Here is a 13,768-nt window from a genome sequence, read left to right as displayed (position 1 = left end):
TAAACCAACTCATTTCCAAACAGCATTAGTACATCGTCACTCTCCATTCAGTAAGAGGAAGTTTGAATCTTAATTAAAGTATACTTCCTTACCAGTTGTCAAAGTGAGTAATGAGATGGATGAAAAACTAATAAATCTTGCTATTTTCTATAAACAAAACTTAATGCCCAATGTTACACAGCTCTCTGATTCTCCACGGAGAAGTCCTTTTATATTTCCATTGTGATCAAAATCAGAAAGGTTGATAGGATTCTCAGAGACAATAAACACATGCCCTAATTTTACAAACTATTCTCTTTACTGAGTGGGAAAGCAAGTAAGGAATTTTGTATAGGAACAAATTCTACCACTCTTAACTCTCATTCCTGAAAAATGGTTCCTGGACAGATAGCTCCTGATTTTGGAAATCACTTATCTTTGCTCTAAAATGATATACAGCACCTATTAGGCAATAGGATGCAAATGTTTCAAATCATTCAGACTTACTGTCATTGACTTAGAATGTCAAATATTTAAAATTAGGTTGACTTCACATTTCTCCTATCTAGTTACATTTCCTACTCTTCTTGATGCTTTCAAGTCCTCCAGCATGAACATTATGCTCTTCACTTGATTCCATTAAACACTGTGATTTTAGAGTTCCTTGTACAGCTTTTTATGCAGTTTGGATAATTAGCATTGCATAAAATCAAAACAAACAGAGATATCTCCCTCACTCACATTGTATTCAATAAAATCTACATAAAACTGCTGCAAGCAGGGTATACACATTTTATTTCAATGCACTAAAATAATGCCATGTACCTTAGAAAACACTCAATTTTGCAAAGCGTAATTACTCAGTATGTTCTTTTAGACTATTTGTCATGCCACTACTTTTTCAATATTTCATTACTCAAAATATCAGAAACTGGACAAAGACTAAAATTAGATACCATTCAAAATTTTTCATTGAAATAATAGAGTAGGAGTTTTACTGTGTAAATAGTTACAGGAAATCAGATGAATCCCAATGAAGTGTGAAGTATATCAATGTTTTCTGTAAGTTTTCCCTGAAGACTAACAGTTGGATTCCACTTGTCAAATTGCCTTGTTTCTATTCCTCTTATTATACAACTATCCCCTGGAAACACCTTTCTGAAACCTCTGAGACACAACACCTTCTGTATTACATGCTTTTAATGTGTGCATCTCAACTTTCTGAACTGTAACATCACCATTTTCTAGCAATTATTTTGTAACAGTGGCTTCACTAATGTGAATCGAAATAATAAAGCCTACATATACACCCCCATTAATGTAATGCTCTAATTATAAAACACAAAGTGTCAAAAATAGTTCCTTTTGCTATGTCATGAATTGGGATAGTGAGGAAGTCTCATAAAAACAAGGGATAAGGGATAATTAAAAAAATAACTTATACCTCTATTTTTGCCAGTTTAATATCTGTCTTATTAGGAAAAGCTCCAATTTCCTCTATTTACATACTTAATACTACTTTCATTGATTTTGCAGTGTTCTACACTGAATCTCTTTTCAAATATATATGAGTCAGAAAAGCAATATATTAGGTAAAAAAATTTGTAGTCTATAGTTTCATAATTTCAGGATAAAGCATTTAATTTTCTCACTTCATGATGATCTTCTAAGTTCTAGTGACTCTATGGAACCTCCTTTTATGACACACAAAAGCTGCCCTCTGCCAAGTCAGAAATCATGGCAGGCAGGGTGAACATTAGCCTTACCTCTTCTCAACTCCTCTAATACTATCGCGTGTCCCACCCTTATCAAAGAAGGCTATTTATGGCTAATTCATCTTAAAATTTTGGGAGAACAAGGTAGAGAATAAATGTTTAACACCCATTCTTTATATTGTTTAAAATGTATGCCCTTGCAATTTTGAAGGATATCATCTCCAGGTATATTAATTTCTTCAGGAATAAAACCTTGTTGGAAGTTCATACTACTCCTTTGTGACTGGCACATTATGTTGTACATAATAAACACCGGGCACTCAGAAAATAAGCTGGATGATTGGACTTGGAATGAACAGAAAGATTTGAGTCTTTTCATGCCAACAGCATTCCCACAATTATGATGAACATTCCTAAAACCCACCAAACTTTCTGTGAGAAGTGTGGCAAGCACCAACCCCACAAAGTGACAATAGACAAGAAAGGCAAGGATTCTCTGTATCCCTGGGGAAATGTAGTGTTATGATATATAGCAGAGTGGCTCTGGTGAGCAGACTAAGCCCGTTATCTGGAGAAAAGCTAAAACTACAAAGATGATTATGCTAAGGCTTGAGTGCATTGAGCCCAGTCCAACTGCAGATCTAAGAAAATAGATTAAAAAACTGCAGATCTATTAAAAGATACAAGCATTCTGAACCAAGAGGAGATAAGAAGAGAAAGGACCAAGTGATCCAGTTCTAAGGGTCATTTTTTTTTTTTTTTGAGACAGAGTCTCGCTCTGTTGCCCAGGCTGGACTGCAGTGGTATAATCTCAGCTCACTGCAGCCTCCACCTCCCAGGGATTCAAGTGATTATTCTGCTTAAGCCACCCCAGTAACTGAGATTACAGGCTCTCCTTACTACAATCAGTTAATATTTTTATTTCTAGTAGAGACAGGGTTTCACAATGTTGGCCAGGCTGGTCTCAAACTCCTGACCTCAGGTGATGTCAGCCTTGCCCTCCCGAAGTGCTGGGATGACAGGTGTGAACCACCATGCTCAGCCCTAAATGTCATCTTTTGTTTTATTATGAATATGATAAAGTCTTAAGTTCACATTCACAAAAAAAAGAGATTTGAAAACAAATCTAAAACGCAAAATTTTAGGTTGCACTCTATGAAATACAACCACAAGAGAATGAAACCTTTTAGGAATGTATATAAGAACAAGTTATTAAACAAAATATTCATTTTTATTATATTTTCTAAAATTTCAGCTTGGTATCTAAAGAAATATGACTATTTTATAATTAAATAGAGAAAGATAAAGTTTAGTAACCTAAGAATGGCCACAAGGTTACTGAAGATCAAGAACTTAAAACTATGGCTGAAGATGCCCATTTAAACATTATATCCACATTTTTTTCACTTATATGCAATTTCCCTCTTTTTTTTTTTTTTTTTTTTTGAGACAGAGTCTCACTCTGTTGCCAGGCACCAGGCTGGAGTGCAGTGGCACAATCTCGGCTCACTGCAACCTCCGCCTCCCGGGTTCAAGCAATTCTCCTGCCTCAGCCTCCCAAGTAGCTGGGACCACAGGCACGTGCCACCCCACCCAGCTAATTTTTGTATTTTTAGTAGAGACGGGGTTTCACCATGTTGGCCAGGATGGTCTCAATCTCTTGACCTGGTGATCTGCCCACCTCAGCCTCCCAAAGTGCTGGGATTACAGGCTTGAGTCACCGCACCCGGCCTTATTTCCCTCTCTTTAATAAAAATTAGAAAATGATAAAATTGCACTAATGTGTTTGATATGGATCTGATCCAAATCAAGCTCTTTAAAAACAACTGTACAGATAATATAAAAATAAGTTTTGCCTTCCTACCACCCTGCTATGCCCTCTTCCAGTTGTTATCCCACTACATGCAATCAAAAAGTATATACATATACACGTTTGTGTATGGCTACATGTACATAATTTGCATGATTTTTATATTTAAACATGTCTAGCCCTATTTATTCTATAAACCCCTTAATTTTCATGGGGGTGAGTAGCAAGAAATACTTAGCCTACCATATCAGCACTCCAATATTACTGTGGTAGGCAGCATTTGATATAGTTCCCAGTGATAACCCTTGTGTAGTCACCTCCCCTGAGTGTGGGTGGAACACAGTGATTTGCCTCTGGTGAACTGAATACAGCAAAGGGGATGGCAGGTTAGTTGCTGATGTTACAGAAGACTGACTTCCACCTTCTGGTTCTCTCTTGCTTTCTATGACGTTTCCAGACACTCTGTGCAAAGGCCTTTGTGGCAAAGAATAGAGGCAGGCCTCCAGCCAGGAGCTCATGAAACCATGAACTGAGGCCTCAGTGCAATAGCCCATGAGGAACTGAATTATGCCAACAGTCGGGTGAGTGAGATACTTAGGAAAATTTCCAGGAGAGCTTTTAGATGGTTGCATCCTTGATGGAGCCCCAAAGCCGAGGACCCACAGAAACCGTGAGATAATAATGTTGGGTTATGTAGTAATAGCTAACAAATGCACTATTGAAAGGAATTCACTCACTAAAAAATTCCATGGCGGTACCCTCCTTAAGTTAAAGGATGTTTCTCTTCATTTTCATACAGAAAGTTGTTTCTTTTATCCACAAAAAAAAGACATCCGGGTACAAACATACTGTTAGATAAAAATAAAACCTACTGTTGGATACATCAGTACAGTGGCAATAGTTAACAATTGATTGTACATTTCAAAGTAGCTAGAAGAACATAACCAAAATGTTCCTGCATAAAGGTAAATATTCAAGGTGATGAATATTCTTGATTACCCTGATTTTCTTTTTACATATGATGTGAATGGATCAAATTATCAAATGTACCCTGAAAATATGTATATTACGTATTGATAAAAAATCTGTACAAGGTGTGTGTCTAATATTGCATTTCATTTGCATATATCTAAATAAAACAAGCTTAGTGCCATGCTCTAATGAGTCTGCCAAGTAAGCTAACCAAACTCTCCAAAAAACAATTTTTTCAAAACTACAAATTTTTGAACACGTATTTTATGACCTTTATATTTTCCCAAAGAATGACTAAAGTCTAAACAATAAAAGCCAAAACTTTTATTTCAATATTGAAAGTGAAAAATATTTAGTCTCATAAACATTCCCACATCAAAAAGCCCTGATTACTTTGAACAGGGTATTATGGGTTTCTGTAAACAGATTTGGTGTTGCATGTTTGGTGTGTCTGCCATGTGATTCAGTGCCATGGAAAGTTTCGTGTGTTTAGTAAATAATTCCCAGTTAAATTCCAAGTAATTGCTCATTGCAGGAAGTCAAACTTCTAAGTCTAACCTCACCCATGATAACCAAATCAAAACAAAACAAAAATCAGTGTTCTGCTAACTGACAGCATACACCCATTTGTTCTCCAAAGGATCATGCATACTAAAAGGATGATTCCTCTATCTAGTGGACACAGAGCAAATATGGACCTTTGAGATGAAAAAACTGATCTCAGTGATACCCTATACATTCAGATCTTTAGGACCAAAGCTATAATAGAGCAGTGAAACCGGTACCTTCATCATTATGAGTTCACCTAACATGGAGTTTCACAATCAAGAATGTTTCCTGGATGTCCTTTATAATGAACAGAAAACCTTCAAAACCAAGACAATAGAGAAAAACAATAGTACTTACGTTATCGAATAGAGCAATATGGTTTATATTTTGTGATACAAGACCAGTACATACAGCTTTATCTAATTTAATTTTGTTACCAAAAGTATTATTTTATTGTTTCATATCCTGTTTTGGAGATTTTTATAATAATTCTCATAAATCTTTTACAATTTTTTTAAAAAAAAAAACAAATTTAAAGAACTGCTTTGGTAACTTTCTTATTTGTATGACTCCCAGATCTGCAGTCCTAGGAACAAAAGAAAACACAGAATTCAGGAGAAGGGAGAGGGTAAGAGAGTGCCTCTGCTTTATCCCACAGTCTCTCCATAGCTTGTTTTTTTTTAACTCTGCCAACTGGTGCCATCTTTTCCAGTGTCCCCATTCAATTAAAATGCTCACTAATCCAACATTACTTTCAAAAGTTCTATTTCCCACTATATTATAACTTAATGAAGTGACAGTTTAATGGAGAAGAAATAAGAGAAAATGGATAAAGCAAAATGATACATACTCCCCACCATGCTGCCACATTTAATGTGCTCCTCAGCCTTCCTCTGATGGATCCAGCTCCCCTACTGTCTTCCACTGTACTTTGATCAAGATGTCCAACAAAAGAACAGTTCCCTCTCTGAACTCTACTATAATGTATATACTATAATGAATCATTTCTCGGTAAAAGTAAATAGGAGAGCAGGTGAAGTTTGTGGTCACATATGGAAGGGAAAGAAAACCCAGGCTCAGTTCCAGAAGGTCTGTGTGTCAGAGTGAGATATGTATGTATAACGCATCCCTGGACACAGCCAGCACACCATCCTCTGTCTCCACTTTCTCATCCAACAAAGGCTATAATGTGGAAGTCCTGACATCTACATTTTAAAAATGAAGAACCTGGGACCTATAAAACTTACATTGCTTGTCCAAGGTGATATAACTAGTTTTTCCAATGTGGGGTGGGGGGCAACAGACATTGTTCAGCAAAAGAAACAATCAGTTATAATAGTTTATGGGAACTTTTAAACCTTGAACTTATGTGCTTATATTGCTAAATCCCTAAGCATGTAAAATCCACAGGTTAAAGACAAAACTGCTTACAACACTTTAGTTATTTTATAGGCTTTAAAATATTTACTGTCACAAAACTTCACATGTGAAACTGAAAAATACATAGTTACAAATATGCGCATTAAAAAGTGATCATAGAGATATTTTCGAGTTTCAACAAAATTAACACTACATATTCTAAACTGTTGGTTTGAGCTACTCATGCCAGAAATATTATGTCTCTGTAAGTTTACCGCTAGATCATCAAATATATATTTTTAGGTGATTAGAACAGATTCTTCAAACATAATTTTGTATCATGGACCTTAGTGATGACTTGTGTAGCAAAGTTAGATTAATAATGACAAATGAATATGTTACACATAAAATTATTTAAAATTATATTTGAAAGAGACTTAGTCTTATTTAATTTTGTTACCAAAAAATTTCATTTTATTGTTCCATATCCTGTTTTGGGGATTTTTATAGTAATTCTCATAAATATTTTACAATTGTTTAAAAAAAATTTACAGAACTGCTTTGATAACTTTTATATTTGTTCCTTAGTTTCTTTTAAGTATTAAACTATGAAAGCTCATTTTAATTATCTAAAGTCATGTCTATTGAATTATTTTAGAAAGATAAGGCCTGGTTTAAATTGATTCAAGAAAGTGTAAAAGCAAGCTTTATATTCCACTTCTAATCTAAAGCAAGAATTTCAAATCATTCCAAATTACTGTACATGAGTTACTGGATAATAGAGTCAGAAAACTTTATACTGTGTATAAATGGCCAAGCCAGTAACATAATCCTTAAGTCTAACATTAAGCTATCTACAAACAGGTTGTTTTAACTGATAAATTTTCTTTTTGAGTTTGCATGTTAAATATGAATTTCAAGTAAACATCAAAGATTTTTTAAATTCAAGTATTCTCCATGTAACCATTGGGACACACAGTAAAAATTATTGTTTACGTGAAATTCAAATTTAACTAGGCATCATATATATAACCTGGCAACATTACTCTACTGAAAAGTCAGCTTCAGTACAGTGCATACAGACACTTTTAGCCTGGCCAAGAGAGTTACAGGAATTATTTATGCTCTTCAATTTCTGTTTGAGATTTGCCTCAATAAACTCTATTTTCTAACTGCACAATGTGACAATAGTAGTGTTTGTCCATGACTCCTTTAGACGACATGAGAAAATGAACAGATTTTTCCCACTGTAATCATCTGAATACAACCAAAAAAGAATTTTTTTCTTTTTTTGAGATAGGGCTTCACTCTGTTGCCCAGGCTGGAGTGCAAGGCAGCAAATCTCTGCTCGCTGCAATCTCCGGCTCCTGGGTTCAAGCAATTCTCCTGCCTCAGCCTCCCAGGTAGGTGGGACTACAGGCGCCCACCACCATGCCCAGCTAATTGTTTTTCATTTTTTTTGTAGAGACAGGGGTTTCACCATGTTGGCCAGGCTAGTCTGGAATTCCTGACCTCAAGTGAGCCACCCATTTTTCCCAAAGTGCTAGGATTACAGATGTGAGCCACTGCACCAGCCCAAAAATAATTTCTTGAAGAGAAAATATTACTTATCATGGATGGAGATCTGAACTCTGTTACTCTGCCAGTTATCTGACCTTGGGCAAATATATATAACTCCTTGGGCCTTGGTTTCCCTGACTTCAGTAGCCCCCAACAACATTAACATTTTGTAATTCTATTATTCTAGGTGAACCAAAATGTGCCTAGTTCTTAATAACTGTGGTTATGCTTGTTTATTTTGGAAGCAGAGGAAACAACAACCTCTATGTTAAAAGAAAACCAAGGGACTAGCTAAAAGATAATCCTTATGTCTCATTAAAATGCATAGTTTCAGATGAAATGTTACCCACAGGTTAAAAATGCAGCTGAAAATTTTCATAAACAATAGCTGTTATCATCCATAAATAACTTTAAATAGCAGTCATTCGCTGGACCTTCAGTACCAAATTACTTTTATTTGAGACCACTAAAAAAAAGCAGTGTACAGTTTACCTTGTGAAACTCTTGTATGTTACCGCCAAGAAATTATAAAGTAGTCACAAATCCAGTGAAAGCTATCTATGCACAAAGGACAAATCTATAGATCCTCCAAATTTTTCTCCTAATTCTATTTTCTGATAGATTCTCCAAATTCTTTGTTCTAAATAGCATTTCTCTGCACAAAGAATCTCTAACACTAGCTCATTGTGTCTTCAGTGTAGTTAACATGCAGCTATTAAGGAAAGTGACAATAAATGCATTTTTCTAGGTCACTACCATGCCCTCTTGAAATCTGAATGCCAGGCAGTGCTTTCAAATGATTAAATAATCTGTTAAGGGAGAGAAACAACTGACTACCAATATATTCAACATAATGTAAAAATAAACAATCTCAAATTATACCAGTGGACAAGGATTGTGGCTTCGCAAGGTTGCAGGATAAATATAAGAATTTGATTATATTTCAAATTCAAATTTCTTATTTGGAACACAATTACAAAAAGCATTATATATTTAAAACTCAATTTTACCTGGGCCAATTGTACTTTTATTTGATAAGCCTGACAGTTCTATTTGGGATACCTAGTATGAGATATATGCTCATTAGCACTGCCCCACAAATCAAGTTGAATTGGTTTTAATTTTTCTACTAGAGGCAAGAGGTTCTACTATTATAGCACACATATAGATGAGTAACTTTCTAGCCATAATTCCTGTTATCATTAATATCTTCCTGCTTTTAACAAATCAGATACCTATCATTAAAACTATAGTCTACAGTACATACATTCAGAAAATAAACATTTTACCTACCTGTGGGTAAGATATGAGAAGGCCACATAACCAAATATTTCTTTTTTTTACTTCCTTTGCAAATTCTCTAATCTGCATTAGGTTTTCCATTTTCTGACTGGGAGGTACTAATTTAAAATCAAGAAAATGAACCTGCAAAATATAAGAGACAATCTTTAGAATATCATTCCTTTCAACTTTCTCTTGAGGGGAAATAACATTAAAGAAACCTAAAACCCGTATGATTACAACACTGCAATAATCTTTATCAACTTGTGTTAATTTCTAGTTGTGCTTCAAGTCATACTTAAGATCAATGAATCCTCCCTTATAAATACAGATGTAGTAAACACTGAGAACACAATGGTAAAAAACAAAATGCTAATATTCTATTTCACTTAGAGTCGGATAAATAAAGGATGTATAATTTCATTAAATCATTCGACCTAATTCATAATCTTTTACTAGGCAAGACAGAAATACAGTCTCACATACACTATTTTATAAATAAAATTCAAGAAGAGTGATTATCCAATTAAGTAACTTAAGTTTTTTAAGAGAATCTTTCAATGTGATCAATAATTGTCATCTTTAAGAAATAATTATTTCTTAAAGTAAACCAAGAGGGCTTTTATGGAGACTATTTTTAAGCAGTTATAATATTTTTCTTGAAAATATGCTAGTGACCATTTTTAAAACATTTTAAATTTTTTTTATTGATACATAATACTCCTACATACTTACAGGGTACTGTGATATTTTGTTACATGCATAGAATGTGTATTGATCAAGTCAGTGTATCTAGGCTGACCATCATCTAGAATGCTTATAATTTCTATATTTTGGGAACATTTAAAGTCCTCTCTTCTAACTATTTTTAAAAACACAATACATTAACCCTTGTCACTCTTGGCCAGGCATGGTGGCTTACTCCTGTAATCTCAGCAGTATGGGAGGCAGAGGCTGAGGCACGCAGATCACTTGAGCCAACAAGTTTGAGACCAGCCTAGGGAACAAGGTGAAATGCTGTCTCTACAAAAAATTCAAAAACTACCAGGTATGGCGACATGCACCTGTAACTTACTACATACCCCCATGCCAGCTGGACTAAGAAACAACACTGCTGCTTACTGTGTAAAAGCCTCAACACACTATTTAACTTTTTGAACTACAGAAATACCTTTATTACTTAGATATCATGTACAATCTGACTTACTTCTATGTTATCCCATCAAATCAATGACTTAAATTACAGGGAAACATTTAAGACATTAAGGAGACATAGGAGAAGTATTTACAGGGTCTTTTCATGAATTAACTTAAATTCAGATACAAATGCAACCTTATGAAATGCATAATTAGGGTAACAAAATTCAAGCATTAAGAAGTAGGATGTATCTCAAAATTCCCTTTTACCAGATGCAAAGGCCTGATGACAACATGAAAACAGAAGACAATCCCCTGCAGCAGATGTTCTTCCTAATACCATGAAGCTTCAGCATATACTTTACAAAGTGCTACTAAGTTTCAACTTCTAAAATATACCAACTACTTACATATTCCAGGAAAAAAAATTCAGTTGGTACAAAACCACAGTTTTAATTTAAAAAAAAAAAAAAACAGGGCATTTTTATACAATGACAGCAGAGGGTTACAAAAGGGTAACTCAAGAGAAATGTAAATGTTGTTGCCTTAATAAAATAAACTTACAGCCAAGCCAGGCTTGCATCCACTGAAATACAGCCAAATATTTCATGTAGTTTGAGTTCTGCAAATTTGCTTATAGCTACTTATCAAGCAGGTATTTTTGATGTCTTTTTGTACTGTTTACTAATTCACTACATAGAAATTACAATAAAACAGTATTTCCCATGCAGCATGACATTTCCAACAGTTCTTTCTCACGTATACATAAAAAAAATAAGACTATCCTTCTGCCCTCCAAGAAAGAATATCTAATTTCATTTTATTGAAAGGTAGCACATTTACTCTTATAAACTGGTAAACTACTTAAACATTTAACATGTGGTTAGTCTCATGGCTTTGTGGGTGGGCAAGGTTTCTGGATCTCAGCGTTTAGAAAAGACTCCTCTGTGCCTTGTATGTCTTCTATACTGAGCTCTACACAAACTTTATATTTGTCTAGGAATCATTTAATATACTCCTGGTCCCAGATGAATTCTCATTAACTTAATATTTTTAAATAACCTTTTTTTTTTTTTTTTTTTACTTCTGAGAATAGATATGTTAATTAAAGGACTGTAAGTATCAAGCCCGAGATTCTTTAAAATCCCACATTTAACACTTTCCTCTCACTGCAGAGTCTATGTTCATAATAAAAGTCACTCAAAGGGAGTCAGGATTGGTGGTATGAAGGGAAATCATCTCTGTTCATTTCTCTAAGAAGAAAGTTAATTTGCAAATCTTAAGTATATACCCAAATAATGCATTGCTTAAAGCCCACCAAAGTGGAAAGGTTGGTCAAAATGAAAGACTGTATTATGAGTTAGAACTGGTAGATAAACCAGAGAGATTCTTCGAATCTACATAATAGCTGCAAAATTATCAACATGTGCATAAAAAAATTGTACTAGGAAGACTCACTATCTTCAAAACCTAATTTTACAAAAGAAATCTAATGATTCTAAAAACAGATGAAACTAGTCAATACTAAACAGCTCCAAGTAATATTAGATCTGAAGGATTAGAAAAGATTTTAGAAAAACTGTCTTATTTCAACTATTTAGGAATAAAATTTTATTAATTCAATAAACTAGGCTTTCAAAAGAATAAACTTCTACTACTGAACCACTTCATTGTAGAACAATTTTAAATCAGAGTCATCATCAAAGTCAACTCATAATTCTGAGGAATAGAAACTAAATCATAAGCTATCATTGAAACTCAAAGCAAATGTGTAGCAACTTACTGGTAAATCTCCACAAAATAAAATACCAGCAAAACTAAATGGAAAAATAATGGCATTTAATGAAAGGTAGTAAATAAAACACACCGCATTAAAACATTAACCATACAAAAGATTCAAATGCTTCTTTTGATTCAAAGAATTAAAAATGAAATGAGTTTCATAATATCAGTACAAATGTTAACGAGTACACACTGTTTCAGATCCTTATTCAAAACATCAAAGTAATGAATCTAGAAATTCACATTTTAAAATGTTAATAGGAAAACTTAACATTACTTCAAAAGTATTTTTAAAGTCGTAAAATACGTATTTTTTCAAACTATTTTACAAGGTGGTCTCTCTCACAAGAACGTTAACACTGTTATATTATGGCACAATTATCTCAAGCATTACATACATCTACAATTACCTTAATTAACATCTGTAACCAATTTTAGAATCAAAAGTTAAAAACAATCCCACTGATTAATATAAAGCATTGATTTGTTTAGCCAACTATAAAACATAATTCTATGCTCATTTACTTTCTCCAAGAAAACTGACAGAAGATAAATCACCAAAGTAAGAAGTTACAAAAAAAGCAGGTATACACTTCTTCAAAATTTAACTGAGTTTACAATATCATATTTTAGTAAATTGTCAAAATTTCATTTTACATTACAAAAACTATTACTGCTTAAGCATCAATCTGTAATTATTAAGGTTCTCTGAAGGCCCTGGAGGCATGTATTACTTGTCATTTAAAAAAAAATACTGAACAGTTTTAGAGTTTACTTCACAAAGAGGCCTTATGCATTTAGCCCAACTACTACAAGTCCATCATGCTACCTTCAATCTATAAGAATTGATTCTGTGGGATGTACCTACTTACGCAAGTTTTTAAATAAATATATCAAATGTGTTCCAAAGGCACAATAATCTTAAAAATATTTTTTAGAAGATAAGGCATTCAGAATACACAGAAAAAAATATTCAAAGGCATAACCAAGATGCCTATAAAGCAGGTATATACTGTATCTAAATCATATTAGAAGAATCTCCAGTGATTCATCCTGTGCCTTTTCTTGTGTATGACCCAAATCATTACAAGTATTTGTAATAAGTAATTATTTAATAAACTCAGGAAAAATGCTTTGGTAAAATAATCTTAGGTTTCTTTGATCACAGGAAATAATCTAGTAATCAAAATCAATGTAGATATGTAACATTAACATGTTATACATATTTATTGTGAATTTTTCATTAAAAATATGTGAAAATATTTTCATTTATGAGACCAACATATGAAAAAATGCTCATCATCACTGAGCATTACAGAAATGCAAATCAAAACCACATTGAGATACCATCTCACACCAGTTGGAATGGCGATCATTAAAAAATCTGGAGACGACAGACCCTGGAGAGGATGTGGAGAAAAAGAAACACTGTTACACTGTTGGTGGGAGTGTAAATTAGTTCAACCATTGTGGAAGACAGTGTGGTGATTATTCAAGGATCTAGAAATAGGAAAATTCCATTTGACCCAGCATTATACCATTGCTGGGTATATGCCCAAAGGATTATAAATTGTTCTATTATAAAGACACATGCACACGTATGTTTGTTGTGGCACTGTTTATG

At 33.8% G+C, this 13,768-nt stretch overlaps 1 protein-coding gene across 13 annotated transcripts in view; it reads right to left on the bottom strand.

Moving 5' to 3' along the window:
• Positions 1 to 13,768, bottom strand: part of CRPPA (CDP-L-ribitol pyrophosphorylase A) — a 337,573-nt gene that overhangs the window by 115,421 nt on the left and 208,384 nt on the right. For 11 of the 13 annotated variants that reach the window (XR_008473356.2, XM_054237213.2, XM_002751545.7 and 8 more), the window contains one exon: positions 9,238 to 9,369. The exons of 1 other annotated variant lie outside the window; for it this stretch is intronic. Coding sequence is in view for 11 of the 12 variants with exons in the window: in XM_054237213.2 (XP_054093188.1) it covers positions 9,238 to 9,369 (132 nt within the window). In the remaining variant the exon portion in view is untranslated. Of the gene's footprint in view, positions 1 to 5,386; positions 5,612 to 9,237; positions 9,370 to 13,768 lie in introns of those variants that run through there. One more of the 13 variants, XM_009002320.5, reaches the window with a different exon arrangement.

The sequence above is a fragment of the Callithrix jacchus genome, chromosome 11 (assembly GCF_049354715.1).
Source record: "Callithrix jacchus isolate 240 chromosome 11, calJac240_pri, whole genome shotgun sequence".
Taxonomy (NCBI): Eukaryota; Metazoa; Chordata; class Mammalia; order Primates; family Cebidae; genus Callithrix; species Callithrix jacchus.
Note: the sequence above shows the minus strand (reverse complement) of the source record. Positions and strands in the feature narration are given on the sequence as shown.